Source organism: Gracilinanus agilis, chromosome 1, assembly GCF_016433145.1.
Source record: "Gracilinanus agilis isolate LMUSP501 chromosome 1, AgileGrace, whole genome shotgun sequence".
NCBI lineage: Eukaryota > Metazoa > Chordata > Mammalia > Didelphimorphia > Didelphidae > Gracilinanus > Gracilinanus agilis.
The window spans coordinates 183,169,066-183,185,806 of NC_058130.1; the positions used below are offsets into that span (position 1 = coordinate 183,169,066).

General features: G+C 38.3%; 1 protein-coding gene across 1 annotated transcript in view; it reads right to left on the reverse strand.

Annotated features, from left to right (window-relative positions):
* Nucleotides 1-789: 789 nt before the first annotated feature.
* The window catches only part of SNX29 (sorting nexin 29), a 714,032-nt gene continuing 698,080 nt past the window's right edge, over nt 790-16,741 (reverse strand). Inside the window, exons 21-22 of the mRNA XM_044659168.1 lie at nt 7,011-7,382; nt 790-881 (exon numbers count right to left, since the gene is read on the reverse strand). Coding sequence (XP_044515103.1) covers nt 7,253-7,382 — 130 coding nt within the window. The 3' untranslated portion in view covers nt 790-881; nt 7,011-7,252. The remainder of the gene's footprint in view (nt 882-7,010; nt 7,383-16,741) is intronic.

Below are 16,741 nucleotides of genomic sequence, written 5' to 3' on the forward strand. Positions count from 1 at the left end.
TTCATGCAGATAGGAAGCAAGACTAATGAAAAATCAAAGAAAACATGTCCTAAGGTGGTTGGATATGGCCAAGATAGTGGTTTTTCAAACATGATAAATTAATATTAAAATTCTAGTGTTCCTCTCTGAATATCTGAATCAACTGAAAGGTCTAAGCATACGACCTTAGAACAACTACTAATCTAACCTTTTCAGAAAACAGCTGTGTTCAAACAAGTTATTAGAAGTCTCATTTGTTAATTGTCAAGGATTGTTGCTTTTAAAAGATGGCTTAAAAAGTGATTCGATTGGCTAGGAATTTGTTCCTATGGGTTGTTGAGGGGTGAAACCCAAGAGCTTCCATTTTGGGCATCGTCCCAAAATAAGGCTATATGTCAGAATTTAGAGATGTCAGAGACTTACATTTGTCCATAAAAGAGCAATTATTGTGGGGTAAATGGGCAATAACTGCCACCAAGGCAGTTTACACATTACAGTCACATATATGTAAATAAGATTAGGAAAGATATAACTTATTAGGCCATTTCTCCTTTCTTCTTCAAAAAAAAATAACCTTAGTTCTACACTCTACACATTCATTCCTATTGATACATTAATTGATGTTTTGTTTTAGAAATATAACCAAGATCATATGCTATGGAAACATAAAATGAACTTTTTGGCACAGAAATGTTAGTTAAAATATACAGTGCTACAATTGTGCAAAAATAGAACAGAACAAAATTTGGAAAAGCAAACATTTAATGTTAAGTTTAATGAAACAATACACAATATTTTGAAAAGTGTTCATTACAATAGATTTTGCAGAGTATGAAAATGCATATTTTCCTGGAAGCTTCTCTAGCTCTGAAGGTACAAGACCATGGAGATGGCTGAAAGATCTAAATGCAGAGAAGAGAATAATGGGAAATAAGGGATGTGATATTACAAACTGAAACATGAGGTAGCCCCTTGGCTCTAGAGGCTAAGCAACTTTCAGCGCCCTGTGGGAGGGACTCAGTGAAGCTCTGGCAGAAGACAGCTTGTAGCAATTTTCCAAGAGCCCCTTATATTGAGATCCAATTTCACAGGTTGTCCATAGGTTTCTGACTAGGTATACCAATTACCAAGTTGTGTGATGTCAATAGTTTGTTTTATGGCAGGTGAGGAAAGAGTTGACAGAATGGCAGAAAATCCTCTTCCCTGTAAAATGGAAGCCAAAACATGGCATTCCCAAGAGTGAATGGTAGGGTGGGATTTCAACTATGGAATGAAATTAATTCCCAGAGGAGCATTCTCCACACCTCCACATTATCAGCTACAAGTTTACTATAACTTTTAAAAAGATTTTTTTAAAAAGGAAATTGCACTTGTATGCTAAAGGTAATGACTGAAAAGCTGAGCAAATTTACTAAATATTGTTGGTTAATGAGAAATCAAGCAAAGGAGCCTGGGAAACTATTACTACACTGCAAGAATGGGTATGATTTATATGAAGAATTTCCTTATCCCTTAAATAAACCCTGAAATATGTGTCATCTATAGCTGGGGGAGGTTGAAGGGAAAAGAATATAACAAGTCATGTTGACTGAGCCACAATAGGAAGCTTGAGACTGAAGAGAGGTATGGGACTGGCTAGTTGAGATGGGCCCAACTCTTACCTCTCATCCACTGCCTTAGTGACTATGACAAGATTCAGCGCTAGCAAGGGCAAAGATTGCCTCATCCCTTTGATACCTCAAAAGTAACACAATTGAATTCTCAGATCTCTCTGGATAGACAGATTCTACCTAAGTAGGAGAAGAGCCAAATCAGTTAATATGAATAACCTCAGGCCTTCATTTTGCTTTAACATGGCCTTCAGTATAAAGAAATGGGACATTTCAAGAAGGCATTTTTGTTTCATTCAGTTTTGCTGGTGAACATTCATCAATGTCTGTACTACTCACTCTTGTCCCAAGACCTAATAACTAACTATGGCTCCTTCTGAATCATAATTATTAATAGCTTATTTACACATTTGACCTGTATAAACCATGTGGAATTACTTTACAACACACACACACACACACACACACACACACACACACACACACACATTCTCTCTGTCTCTCTCTCTGTCTCTCTCTCTCTCTCTCTCTCTCTCTCTCTCTCTCCTAAAAAAACTCCCTGTAAAATTTATTCTAATGCTGCAATTGGTCAAGAATAAGAACTCATTTTCATCAAGTTGCAGTCTCTGGAATGATGCCAAGTTCCTGTAATTGTGCCTTGTCTCCAAATACTTGCCAATATTAATTCCATCTCCATGATTTATGTCTTGAATTAGATAGTACAAGACTATATCATTTGTTTACAACATGTTCTGACAATCCTTTTGTAAACAAGAACCTAAATTTGACTGGCCTAGTTATCAACCCATCTAACAACATGAGACTTAATAGACTTGTCAAGTTAAGCCTCTTTACCAGTCTATTACCTTATTGATGACAAAATTGATGCTATTATTTGGTGTGTGCTGTGTGCTCTGTGTGTGTGTGTGTGTGTGTGTGTGTGTGTGTGTGTGTGTGTATGTGCTTCCCTAAAGAGTAGACTTGCTTTATATTGCTGCAGAATATATGTGCCTGGCAATGATAAGTAGAATGATCTCTCTATAGATGGCATTCTGTGAAACTAAGGCCAAAAATGGCCACTAGTTTTGATGAAAATAGCATTTTCAATTTCAGCTACATAGGTTCAGTTATGCTGTGTTTTATCTTGTTAAACAAAATGAAAACCCAATAAAACTGACAAAAATTGACCCCAGTCATAACCCTGGATTGCTTTTGCTAAATCAGACAACAGATAAATCATTTTCCTTATTGATAATGAACAAAATATGCTATTCAATATAGTGTTGACTTTCTTTGCATAAAGCCTTGAATTTCCTTGAATTAAGGATTAATTTGTTAGAGGGTCAACCTTGGTAAGTTTACAGTTTGTATTGAGCCCGAGGTAGACAAAACCAAAGAAATGCTCTCGACCATTTTTCAAAATTATCTCTAACTTAAATTATAGGGACAATATCTTTTTCAACAGGGAATTTATTCTTATAAGTCCAACTTGTTGCTTGGCTAATGCTGCCCATAACAACCCTTAAACAACTAATTTTTCATCCCTACTGTCCTTGAACAAAGAAGTATAAAGACAGCTGCCTTTGAGGGTCTTGGGGGGGAAAAAAAGCTTTTTATTTTATTTTTCAATTAACTAGAATTTCTTTTCTTTCCCTCTCTCATCCCTGGGATGTTTATTCTATAAGAGATGTCCCTCTAATTGAGCTGTATATTCTATAGATCCTAGCAAGACTGAAACCAAAACATTCTCGGAGTAGTTTTATCCATCTGTTCAGTAGAAGAGATATGACTATCTATTAATTCTGTCTTTTCCAGAACTAGCCAACATTTTTCTGAACCTTACTTATACCATCAGGACTTCACATAAAATATGTCTTTTTTTTGCTTTTGAGGATACAATCAACCATGATTAACAGCTACTTGCAACATAGCACACAGCATCAGAGAAAGATAGCATGGGGAAGAATGAATCTATCGCCTCTACTATTGGGGCTGTGCTTTGTGGAGCAAAGAACACAGAGTCTTATGACCTTTGGTTCTAGAAAACATTAGCATTTTTATGATATATAACTAGAGTGCATAAACTTATGTTTTTGCTCTACTGGTCTAGATATCTATTGATTCTGTTCCTCCTGAGGCAGAAAAACCAATTTTCCCCATTTTCTTATAATCCACCAGCTTCATTTGAGGCAATGGGTGAGAAAAATCTAAAGTGTTAAGTGAATTGATAATTTCAGTGCACAATACATGATTCCAAAGTTAAAGCTGTCTGTAGTTGATGTAATTTTTGTGTCACATGTGTCTTTGAGCTAAAATTAGCAGAGGACGATCTGTACACTAAAGATGATTCCAGGATTTCTAAGTGATCTTGAAAACAGGATGCTAAATAGGCAGAGCGAGTGCAATCTGGAACCCTAATGTTTTCCTCTAGGTCATCAAGTGAATGATTTTTTAAAATTCTAAATGTGGGAAGAGCAGAAAAAAATCACCCAGTGAATAGTGAAGCTAAAAAAGAACAGTGATTTTAAAAATATAGGCAATATGCGTAATTCTTCCCCTGTTTTAGCATTTGCCTGTCTTGGCTCCTTGTGCTCCTTGATGATGGGCAGATTTTCTTAGTGGGGGAGAATTATTGTGAGATGTTTGGAGAAGATGAACATAGATTCATACTGTAAGCAAATTTTAAGTCATCACTCCACAAAAAAAAAAAAAAAAAAAAAAAAGGCTTGTCAGTCTACACTTGGGTTTCTACATGTATTTTTGCTACTAGAGGTAATATTAGATATGAGAGTTGTAGACAGATATTCAATCCTTCCTGCTGACACCTGGACTTTTCTGAGATGTTGATCCTTAACCGCTTCAAAGTGGAGTTCCTGAACACAGCTATCAATTTTTTAACAGAGAAAATCTTCAATATATATAATATATAGTAATCAAAAAAACAAGGCATAGAGATATAGGATCATTTTGGCTTTTAAATTTTCCCTGTTTATTTAACTGTTGGAGATATTCAAAGCTAGATGTTCAAAGCAACCTTCCATAGAGTACTAGGGACAAAATATTCCTATAACTGATATTTCAGAGACTCCTGGTGTTCCCAATAAATGGCCCCTGGGGCTTTCCTGTTATGATGCACTAAAGATATTTCCAGGAAAGATAAGATGGTGGGAGACTATAATTTGTTTTGAGGAGAGGTCTCTGTCTGTCTCCCCCACAACACATCTGCCTCTTCCTCCCATTCCTCTCCTCTCTTATTCTCCATCTTCCTGTCTGTTCTTCACAGGCTCTAAAATCCCAGAGAGCTGGCAATAAGATAATCTACTGGCATATGGATTTTTGAGCAATTAATTAAATCTAAGCTTTAATATCTTCTCTATACATTAATTCATCCCTTTGTGAATCACCTGAATGGAGGGTTCCTCTAACTGTTTTGTTGTTATCCAGTCATTTCAGTCACATCTGAGTCTTTGTGACTCCATTTGGAGTTTTCTTGGCAGATATTGGAATGGTTTGCCATTTCCTTCTCCAACTCATTTTACAGATGAGGAAACTGAAGCAATCAGGGTGAAGTGACTTGCCCAAGAGTCACATAGTTAGTAAGTGCCTGAAGCCATATTTGTACTCAGAAAGGGGAATCTTCCTGACTCTGGGAAGGGCATGCTATCCACTTTGCTTATAATTGTTACTTAGTTTCTGCCTCCATCTTGGGCGACAATAAAATGATCATGACTATTTTTTTAAAGTTTTGGAGGAAAAAAGCTCAATATGCCCCATGGGAACTATCTACTTGTGATACACAAAAGAGTCTCTTTGAACAGGAGAAGTTTCTCCTAAAACTTGCCTCCTGGCACATACTAGGCACCTAATTAAAGTTTATTGACTGACTGACTACTGTTTAAACTAGCTACAGCCTGAGTGCAGTGTTAGTCTTTTAATAATGACCATCCACATCGTTTTACATGATTATTACATTCCTTTTTGGCTTTTTCTGTCCCAGAATCCCAAACCCTTTCACCTTTCTTCAAACAATCTTTTTTTCATCTTTTTTCTGTTCTCTTGGGTCAACTCTAATTTCTGAAACTTTTAGCTTAAAACTGATCTTAATGGCTACAGAGGACAGTGGGAGCACCATCTCATGATTTTGTTTAGATGTACTTACTCTTTGGGTATTTTGGCATCACATTCACTTTCTCACAACATTATGAGGCTATATCACATAAGTTTAGAGCACCATGACATTAAGTTATGTCTGATGGAGGTTACATTTCCTTGTTTTGGGTCCTTTTTCCTAAATGGAGGCTATGTGAAATTCTTATCTTTCCTCTCAAGTTTCAGGTTACTGATATTACTTTGGAATGAATGACCCTTCTCCCTCATCTGATATCTAACTTAATGTACAAACAATTGGGAACAAGGAGTGTCTCCAAATGAAAATATGGGAAGGGAAAGTCTATCATAAAAATCTACATTTAGGAAATGTTGGGGGAAAGCATGATTTTGGGGGGGGTTGGAGATGAATGAACAGCAAAGGCCAAAGATATTTAGGTCAAAACTCATCAAAAGAGCCAGTGAGATGTGTAGTACAGTAGGGAAGCCCAGGAACTCAACCTCTAACCAATTTTTTCAGCCTCTTGGTTACTCCTAAGGCACAAGACATTCTTTTTCTACAATGGTCAATGACTAGTAGATCTTTTTTGTCTCTTCTAACCCATTTCATATGTTGTATGACAAAAGAATGCCCAAACAGCCTCCAGTTTCAAAGCTGTAGAGAATTTCTGTAATAGCCAGGTTGACAACCTGTCATGGGACCCAACAAAAGGCTCAGAATTCCATTCAAGGCTGGATTACCTTGGTATTAACTATCTTATTAAACTGTTCAGTCTTGTTTTGGAAAAGAGCTATACTTAGGGCTGTCCCCCTTCCTGTGGTGAAAACAAAGGAGTTGCTTTAAAAATAAAAAGCCACCAAAATCTTGCACTTAACTAAGCTCTTCCCCAAAAGAGTCACAGGGAATCAATCACTAGGAAATAAATGCCTGGAGAGAGCTATTTGGGTCACCTGTACTATAGTGCTTGGTGTATTTTTAACATACAGAGAGCCCCCAAATGATAGTGAGGAGCCAGTGGGTAGTAGCAGACAGTTATATAGAAGAAACAAAATAACAGTCGTCCTATTTCCCTCCAAAGGAAAAAAGTCAGAGGTTGTTTTCAATCATTACTTTCTGATGAAGTGAAAAATCTCAGATGTGCCTCTTAAAAACAAAGGCATCTGGTCTCTTGACCTGGTGCTCCTTGTGCCTCTTACTGGCTGCATCAGGTGTCCTCCTGCAAGAGGCCAAGGGCAGTGAATCTTAGACTGCCTTAAGACATAGCTGGGAAAATTTGAATGCAAACAGGCAGCAGCCAAAGGGAAATCGGTTACCATGCGGCTGCATCTCCAGGTGAGGAGTCTTTTTCTTTAGGACAATGAGCATGTGCTGCCTTCTGGGTGACCTGTTTAATCAGAGTGGGAAACCACGGTGTGGATGGTGTCCTTTTTCCAGGGTTAATGTACCATGACTGATTCTTCCTCTGAGGCTTAAGGAGCCAGCGGTCTAGACAGGTCAGAAGCACTGGGCCAGTTTGGAAAGTACACAGCACCAGCATCTGGGAGTCCACAATGGCTCAGAGGTCACCACTCTGCGGTTCCACATTGCGGGGCTCTCTTGGATGATTCCGGGATAACTTGGGGAAGCGAGAAGCCACTCTTGTACGACTGTTTTTGCTTAATGGTTCTCCAGGAGGCGTAATGTCACTGCAAAACAGAAAGAGAATGGGTGCGTATGTACAGAGAATTAGCCATTCATTCCATGGCTTCCTATGTAGAAGATGCACTGGGATTCTGATTGCCTGGTGTAGATATGGTTTGCCACCTAAAAACCAATACTATGACAATGACAGTAACTCAGGTTTGCAAAAATAATTTCTTCACAAAAACCCTGTGAGGTATGTATTATAAATATCATTCCCATTTTACAGAAGAGACATTCTCAAAAAGGTGAAGTGCCTTACATATTTAGGAAAGTATGCTAGAACTTAGATTCGAGAAACTTCTGACTTTACAAAGTTCCGACCTTTTTCCATTCTGCCAATTTATCTCTCTACTTACCAGCCCACCCATTCCTTAACCTTTATCTAAAGCATATTCAAGTCATTCGAAAAACATTGTTTTATTTATGAAATGTCTAGTACAAATAGGCTGTTACTTAAAAAAATATATACCCAAGCTGATAAAACAGATTAAATAGAGACTATTCATGTTCCTAAAGAATTTTTCACATCTCAGAATGATTGAGTGTAGATCCTATAAAGAACAATTAAATATGATGTAATCTCTAAAAACTGAATTTACACATAACTTTTTAGAGGTGCAGTGATTATTTACACTGAGGTTTCACTGATATTAGGAAGGTGCCTGACATGTTATAAAACTTGTCTCCTCTCTTAAACTTATGAAGTGCCTAGAGCAGGGGTCAGCAACCTTTTTGGCCGTGAGAGCCATAAACGCCACCTTTTTTAAAATGTAATTTTGTGAGAGCCGTATAGTGCTCACAGTGCGCTCCTGTAACAGCACCTGAAAAAAATGGACTTTATGGCTCCTGCAGAAAGAGCCATATGTTGCCGACCCCTGGCCTAGAGCCATGTTGGAGAACCTATGGCACACATGCTGGAGGGGGCTGCTCCCTCTCCCTCCCCCACACCTGAGAACATTTCTCACCTGACCCACCCCTCTGCCCAGCAGCCCAATGGGAGCGCTTCCTCCCTCTCCTGCATCTTGTAAGGGGGCGGCTCACATGCAGCATGAGGGTTGCAGTTTGGGCACTCAGCCTCTAATAGGTTCACCATCAATGGCTTAGGGGAAAGTTGCTTAACCTGGGACAGCCAGCTGGCACAGTGGATAGAGAATCAGGTCTGGAGTCAGGAGGTCCTGGGTTCAAATCTGGCCTCTGACACTTCCTAGCTGTGTGATCCTGGCCAAATTACTTAACCTCAATTGCCTGGCCCTTATTGCCTTGGAACTGATACTAAGACAGAAGGCAAAGGTTTTAAAAAAAAGTCACTTTTGTTTTTCACCTTTTATGCATGCGAGGGATGAATATAACCTTTGCTGAAGCTCTAGTCACTGCTATCATAGTAGGAAAACATAACAGCTTGAAGTAAGCTTTTCTTCTCTCCTAAGAATGTGCCCCCAAAGCACAGGCAACTTATTTAACTCTGGTATAAAACCATGTCGCAGAAAAGCTTAAAGAAAAAAAAAACCTCAGTGCTATTTATAGCACAGGTAAAGACTTTGGAAAAGGAGGCTGTAAGCAGGTGTTTGGTGTTACCATAGTCTCAGAATTGTATAACTGGGCTTAGACATGATCACTTTTTAAAAACCACTGTGGATAGTGTTAAGATTAAAATGATAAAGACTGATATAATAAGAGAAATTAGTAGTTTAATTAAAAACATGGCCATGTTAGTAAAATATATATAAGACCGCGCCTATCTTTTATAAATACCGCCGGAGCCCATCCTGTCCCTGCATCAGTCAGCTCCTCAGGAAGATCAAAAGGCATTCTTTTGGCCCTCCTCTGAATTTAAACTGCCCCCTGCGTGGGGACCTTTGACGTCCCCACGCCCTAAGACCCATTGGAATCATGGGTAATGTAGTCTCAAAGTCTCTCACATGTCCATAGGAGTCTGCTAGACACTTCCCTGAATTTAAAACAAACATTAGCAGCCTTAGGTCATTTTGCATTCCAAATCCAAAGACTGTTCAACTGCCATTATTTGGGGGAAGGCCAAAAGTCCTCCTGCTATAACAACCAGTATTGATGAATGTGCTAATGGTACAGATAATGGGTCTTCATAGAATTGAGACAAAACCTTGGGATTTAATAAATAGGCATCAACCCAAGGAGTTAGGGGACACGGGTTCTGGCCCCAAATCTGCCACTAACATATTCTTGGTTATTACTTCCCTTCAGTTGACCAGAATGCTCTCATCATTTAGGGGACAGATCCTCTTTAATGCTAGGACCTTCTCTCTGTGGATTATCTCCAGTTTATCTAGTATTGTATAGATGTTTGCATGTTGTCTCTTCTCACTGGACTGTAAGCACTTTGAGGGCAGGAGCTGTTCTTTTACTTTTCTTTGAATCCCTAGTCCTCAGCCCAGTGCCTGGCATATAGTAGGCATCTAAAAATTGCTTGCTGATTGCCTGCCTGACTAAAAAACTATGCAGTCAGTTTTTATGAGCTAAAAATACTAAAAAGGATTGAGATTAGGTCAAGCAAACAATGAGCAAACCTAATAACTGTACTAATTAACTGTACTGGGCTAAGCACTATTATTATTAGTAGTAGTACAAAGTTATTAGAGATAGGATTTGGGGCCACAGAAGGTAGAAGTACACTAGAAGTAAAACAGCAATTTGCAATACTATAGAAATACGCTGAGGGGATACTATGAGTCTCCATGTAGTCCTCAGAAAGGAGTAACTAACACTCAACTACAACTTTCTAAAGAGCTATTCCTATTTTCTGGCCCTGAAGGAAATTATATCTCTATTAGTAGATGAACCATCCTAAGGAATTCAAATTTAATAATTATCTCTTCCTCTAAATTCTGCTTATCTTGTAGGGTATACTATGTCCAGGATAGCTTTTATTTTGGATATAAGGAAAGCTGACTAGGGATTCTATCCTTGGGCCCCTACCCTCAAAAATCCAACCATCTATAAAATTCAGAGGTTGGAAAAGAGGAACTTGTCCTTTGGAGGGGCTAAGGTTTTATTATTCAAAGAGAAGAGCTTGTCTCGGAATATGTCACAATATAGGATACTTCAGTGGACAGACTTCTGGTCTCCACTTAGAGAGGTGCTAGAGTTAAAAATCCAGTGTTAATAAAAACCTCTTGCCTCTTCTTTTAAGAGGCTGCTGTCAAAAAGGAACTAAATCTAATGAAGGTTGGGGAGAGGGGGTAGGCAGGGGTGGTTTTTGGCTGGGGTCACAATTGGCTCTGAAATGCTGAAATGCTCCCAGCTTCCTCTATCTCCAAAGCCAAAGGTAGGAAAAAGGGGAGGAAACATTGAAAACATCATTCTAAAGTCAGCATTTATACTTTTAAAAAGTTGGCAGTAAAGAAAATACTTTGCTGGAGGCACTGGAGATGGGTAGTTGTGTGATAGTTTTTGCAGAGTAGTTAGTGTAGAATGGCACCTCATTTAAAATGACAGCTTTATTTAAAGGATATTGATGTTTAACTAAAATTCACTAAAGCCCCAGTATAACCCTAACTGTTCCTCATTTAAGTAGGGCATGTGTGTCCTCTGTATGAAATTCTCATCCCTCACAACACTTGTTAGCCACAGCTGTGCTGCTATTATGCACCAGTGAGATTTTAAAAATGACCGTGTCATTTTGTAGCTCGATTTGTCGATACAAATCAGGCCACCAAAAAGAGCTACTTATCATGGTTGGGTGCCAGCTGATTTCTTGGGCTTTTTAGTTTGACATTGTCTTAAAAATCTTTGTTTCCCAAGCACTTTTGGAAGAGATCGACTGATGAACAAAGTCAAACAAAAGGGTGTAAAGACTTGAACATTGGTTCCATTTAAATTTTATTTCTGCATCTTGTGCTCCCAAGTACAACACACTGCTTCACGAAAAGGGATATAGCATGAAAAGAGAGTAGCACAAAGAGTGCTTTCTATTTCTATGAATCTAGCTCCTCTGACTGGGGCTAGCACAGTCTACACTTGATGGTGAGGGGATGCTGGAGGGAAAGGAAAAGCAGATGTTAAGTATGCTTGCTATGTAAAGGTTCCAGAGGGTAAGTGTCCATTCTTTCTTGGCAACTCCCTGTGGAAGTGGCAATGTGGCTAAAAAACAGTCTTTTGAGCTTAGGTTTGACCTTGCAATTAGGCGGTTACTAGAATGGTATAGTTTGAGGGCCACCTGGTAGGTTCTACCTGAAAACATACCTCTATTTATGCCTGAAGGTCCCTCCACCCATGACGCATAGGGTCAACAGAACTTTAAAGTTCATTTTGTCCATTTCCTCATTTTATAAACAAGAATGCTAAGATTTGGAGCTATGATGTGACTTCTTTAAGTTGACAAGTTAACCAACTTTAAAGTGACAAGTTAACCCAACTAGACAAGGCTTGAATCCAAGTTTCATGATTCTTTTTCAGGTCTTTTCACCTTTGTGTTAAGCATTGATTTCCCTGAACATGTGAATAACAGAAATGCATAATACTTTAAATCCTAAATTTTAGAGAAGGAATGAGTTTACCTGATCATTTTTTTCTTAATAACAGAATTTTTCATAATAACAGAAGAAATCAGAGCAATGTGAAAATACTAAGTGCTTTAGAGAAAGTGATGAAAGGATTGTGGGAAATGGTCCCACAGAAGGCTTTACCAGGGGTAGGAGTAGAGAATGTTTGAATTTAAACTTTGCCTAGTGAGTAGTTATGCCAAAGAGTATTGCTCTCTGGCAATAAAATTGTCCCCAAAATGAAGTCCCATACATTGTTTGTGTTTGTATCACCAGCACCTAGCACGGGTAAGGCCATTAATAAGTAAGTTCTTACTCTAAAAACAGATTCCAGAGGATCCAGACAGATGGTAAAAACCCAACCACATTTACGAGGTAAAGATAACTGTTGGCTTGATGGCTTTGGCTGTTGTCTTCTGAGCCAAAAACTGGCTGTGAAAAAAATCTCATTTCTATTAGAACTTCTAGGATAGCCACTAAATGTCGGTTTGCCAGCTGCCACACCTTCTTCTAGACCCCTGAATCTTTTGGAGCTGTAGTCATTAAGCTATGCTGTCTGGCACACAGTAGGCCCTTAATAAACGTCTACTGATGGTTGGAGGTGCCCAAGGATGTCACTTACTTATTTGGTGTACATCTTGCACTCGGCCTCCCATTCTCTTGAGAATTTCTTACAGAAGCTTGTCTGGGAGGTGGTTTCTGAAAGCATCCCTGAGTATCAGTGCTTCCCAGGAGACTGTTCAAATGTCACTCTTCTGTGTCCTTCTCTTCTCTCTTGCCACAGGTTGAATGAATCAAGCTGAGGCAATCAATTCTTTCTCCCTATCAGGTCAGTGCTTGGACTGTAAGCATTCTTGCATCACTTAGCCCTGCATCCATTTTAGAAACCTATTCAGTTTCATTGATCTTTTTCTCCTCCTTGAAACCACTAGGGTCCCACAGTGTCAATGCCTGTCTGAGAGGCAAGTGCAGAGAGCACTTGACGGTAATTGCTCTTTTTAATAAGCTCTGAGTCCTTACCCTCCTGTCATTGGCATGTGTGTGAAATTGATCCAAATGATCTGAATTGCCTGACAGTCAGACTACTACCCAAGAAGTTTGCTTTCCACTTCACTTATGAACTGGGATTTGAGAGGCAGTCGATTTTCCATTCAGCAGAAGACAGCTTCCTTGGCTCTTAGGGCTACTGTTTATCATGTGGACTTGTTAATTTCCTTCGCTGGAATATGATCTTTGTTCTGCAAGGACCCTACAGCTTCCACCACAGATGTAGGCTCTCTAAGGACTTATAGCTCCCTACTTCCAATTCCTCATGTTTGTAAATACTTCTCACAAATCAAATATTTTGACAAGTGCAAGTCAAAAAGAAACCCTGAAATGAGTCTTTATAGGAAAAAAAAAAACAACTGACCTTATATTGGGCTTAGCAATAAATGGGAAGACTCTGGGTGGTAAATGTATATTCAATCAATCAGTCAATCAATAAAAATGTGTTGACTTCTTCTTATTAAGCATACTATAAATGTATTAATTGCTCAGTGTGCACATATGCCTGCATGCACGTACACACACACACACACACACACACACACACACACACACACACACAATGAAAGCAATCCCTAATATCAAGGAGCTTATGCTATATAAGGGAAACAGATCATGTACACATAAAAGTCTATGCAAGCATATATTAAGTGCTTATGGTGTGCTAGGCACTGGGATCAAAAATGCAACTATCATTGCCTACAAAGAATGAGCATTCTATTAGGGGAACAGGAGGAACTAACTAACTAGCAACTGGAAGATTAGGAAAGGCTTTTTTTAAAGAGATGGCACTTCAAATGAAATTTGAAAGAAGACAGAAACAGCAAAATGCAGGAGAGGAGAAAATGCATCCGAGGTTTGAGTGATAGCCTCAAGGCACAGAGACAGGAGGTGGAATGTCATGTATGAGGGACAAAAAGGAGGCCTTGTTTGGTTGTAATATAAGGTGTTTAAAAGGGGAGCCATGGGTAATCAGCAGGAAAGGTAGGCTGGAGCCAGATGGTGGATGGCTTTAAATGCTCATCAGAGGAATTTATATTTTATTTTAGAGTCACTGGAGTTCTCTGAAGTGGGGTTTGAGATACATGGTCAAACCTATGCTTTTAGGCAGTTGTGCCACACTCAAAAAGAAACAGATTCCTGCCCCCTGGCAAACTAACTTAGAAAACCACAAATTAATATTACTTACATTGCATTGCATTTTTATTTTGTCTTTTATACATATTAATCTAGTTCCAGCTGCATTCAATAGTTTTGCATGCATATTGCTGAGTTTGATACTTTTACTTTAGGAATATCAATTTGTCAGCAATGTGGGAGAAGAATTGGAGAGGAGAGAGGATGGAGACAGAGAAACCAATCAGGAAGCTATTACAATAGTCCGAAGAGGTGGATGCAAAGTTGGGTGGTGGTCACTAAGTGAAGACAGAAACACTGTGATTCCATTGCTCCTTGAGCACAAAAATGCATTATCTTTGAATAACCTATCCTATGAAAAATTAGAGCACATATGTGCCAAGGGACCTGTAGGTGTTAGGGGTGTGGCTACAGCTTTGTGACCCTTAATGATATCAAAATAGTTGAATCCCAGGGGCCCCTTTCAGAAGAGGGCTCTCTTGGAGAGACAGCTCCTTTTCCTCACAGCCAGAATTCTCCATTTTGCCAGGGAGGTTGAAACTAATGGCTGAAAATGAGGTTGGAGATTACCTGGAGATTTTAATCTCATTCTATCCCAGGTCGATTAGATGCCCATCTCACTCTGGGTGTCAGCTTCCTTATATGCAAAATGACAGGAATGGACTATATGATTTCTAAGCATCCTTCAAAGCTCTAAATCCTGATGTCCTATCTTGTTTTTTTTCCTAGAACTGAATGCCAAAAATAATAGAACTGGCCAAACAATATAGGGTTTGGGCACAGCTGGTCATTATATGAACTATATGGACTGGCCATAGAAGTTAAAAAACAAAACAAAAAACAACTGAGTTGGGTGTTTTCTCTGAGTCTTTGATACTGTTTTTTCCCGTGACCTTAGTAATGCCCACCTCCCCAGGCTAAACAGTAATCTTTTTAATAGTTTCTACAATGGTTTTTAAAGTAAAGTTTTATTCCACAAAGGGCTGTTGTCTTTGGAAATATTTATCTTTAGTACCATTTTGGAGTTCCTTAGGTCATATCATAAATACACACAAAGGGAACACAGCAATATTCTGCAGCCACCCATCAAAGGTTAATAGCCAATGGGGAAGAAAACAGCAACATGGAAACAGGAAAGAAATACTGGCATGCCTTAATGGCACTCCTATTTAGAACAATCTGACATATGATTCATTTTAATCTATCTCTATGAGTATTGTGAGGTTCAGAAATTTAACACATCTTTGCCTTCTATAACCTGCCAAGACTTTGTATTGATTGTATAGCTCTATGAAAAGTAGAATTTCTATTGACCTTGCAACCTGTTCTACTAGCTAATTAAAGCCATTTGAAAGGATAACCTGATTCTAAATCCTGTAGTCTAATAAAGGGCCTCAGTGTTGACAACAAACATGGCTCACATTAGACCCAGGGTGGAAGTAATTATTCATGGTTCTTCTGTATTGCTGCTAAAAAAGACACGGCTCCAATAAACTTTCTGCAATTTGGCAATCCACTGGCATTCCACCAATAAAATGACAATTGATGTTCATGAAGATGATGACCACGGACCATGGCAAGAATCTTTAGGTGGTTTCTGAATCACTGAAGGGAAATTAAGTGATGTTTCATCTATTTTAGACTTATATGTATTTTATTGCCCTAAAATTCTTTGCAAATTAATAATCTACGTAGAATTCTATAGTAACTCCATCATTAAGAAAATCTGAATAAAATTTGAACTCACATGCCATTCAAGGTTCTAGATTTTGGATCTAGCTACAACCTAATCTAATCTTTTTTGTTTTTCTCATTAATCTTAGTGTCTAAAGCAGGGGTTCTTAAACTGAAGTCTATGAACCCACAAGGGGCTCAGGGACAGATGAGATCATGAATAGGGGTTCCATGGAACTGGATGGTAGAAAAACCCTTTGTTTTCACTAATCTGTAACTGAAATGTATCATTTTCCTTCAAATTATGAACTTAAAATAAAAAGTTATTCTGAGTTCAAAGTAGCTCCAACTGCTAAAGAGATCCATATAATAAAGAGGTTAAAAAGACCTTATCTAAAGGAATTTATTGTTTTGCAGATAAATGCCATGTACCTTAAAATGAATGTACTGTACCCCAAAGTGAGTGACTTAGTTTGTTCTCACATATAGGTTATAAATAAATGGTAAACAAATTACACAAGAAGAAAGGATGGAAGGAGAGAGAACTAGCAAAAATACTTCTAGAATAAACTTGAAGATCTGTTATTATTGCCTTTTGTTTTTATTTTATGGTCCTTCAACTAATGTTCCCTCATGCTTTCCCACCAATTGAACACTTCTGTTCAATTAATTCAATTAATACAATGAAGCGAGAAACCCACCTTAAATCTGACATTATATACCACATTCATACCTGTAGTATCATCATTTCTGAAAGGAGGAAAGTGTATTTCCTTAATTTGAGAAAACAGAATTTCAATTTAAGATAAAATATTGGTTGTATTTATGGGAGGGTATTGCCCAAATCAAACTAATCCTCTAGGATTTATTTTCTCTCATTTCAATAACTTTAGTCATAACTAAGCTCTACTATTCTTTTCAAATCCATAGCCAAAAAACCATAATTTATGTTGATTTAATATTTGTAGTACTTTACTTACATTGTC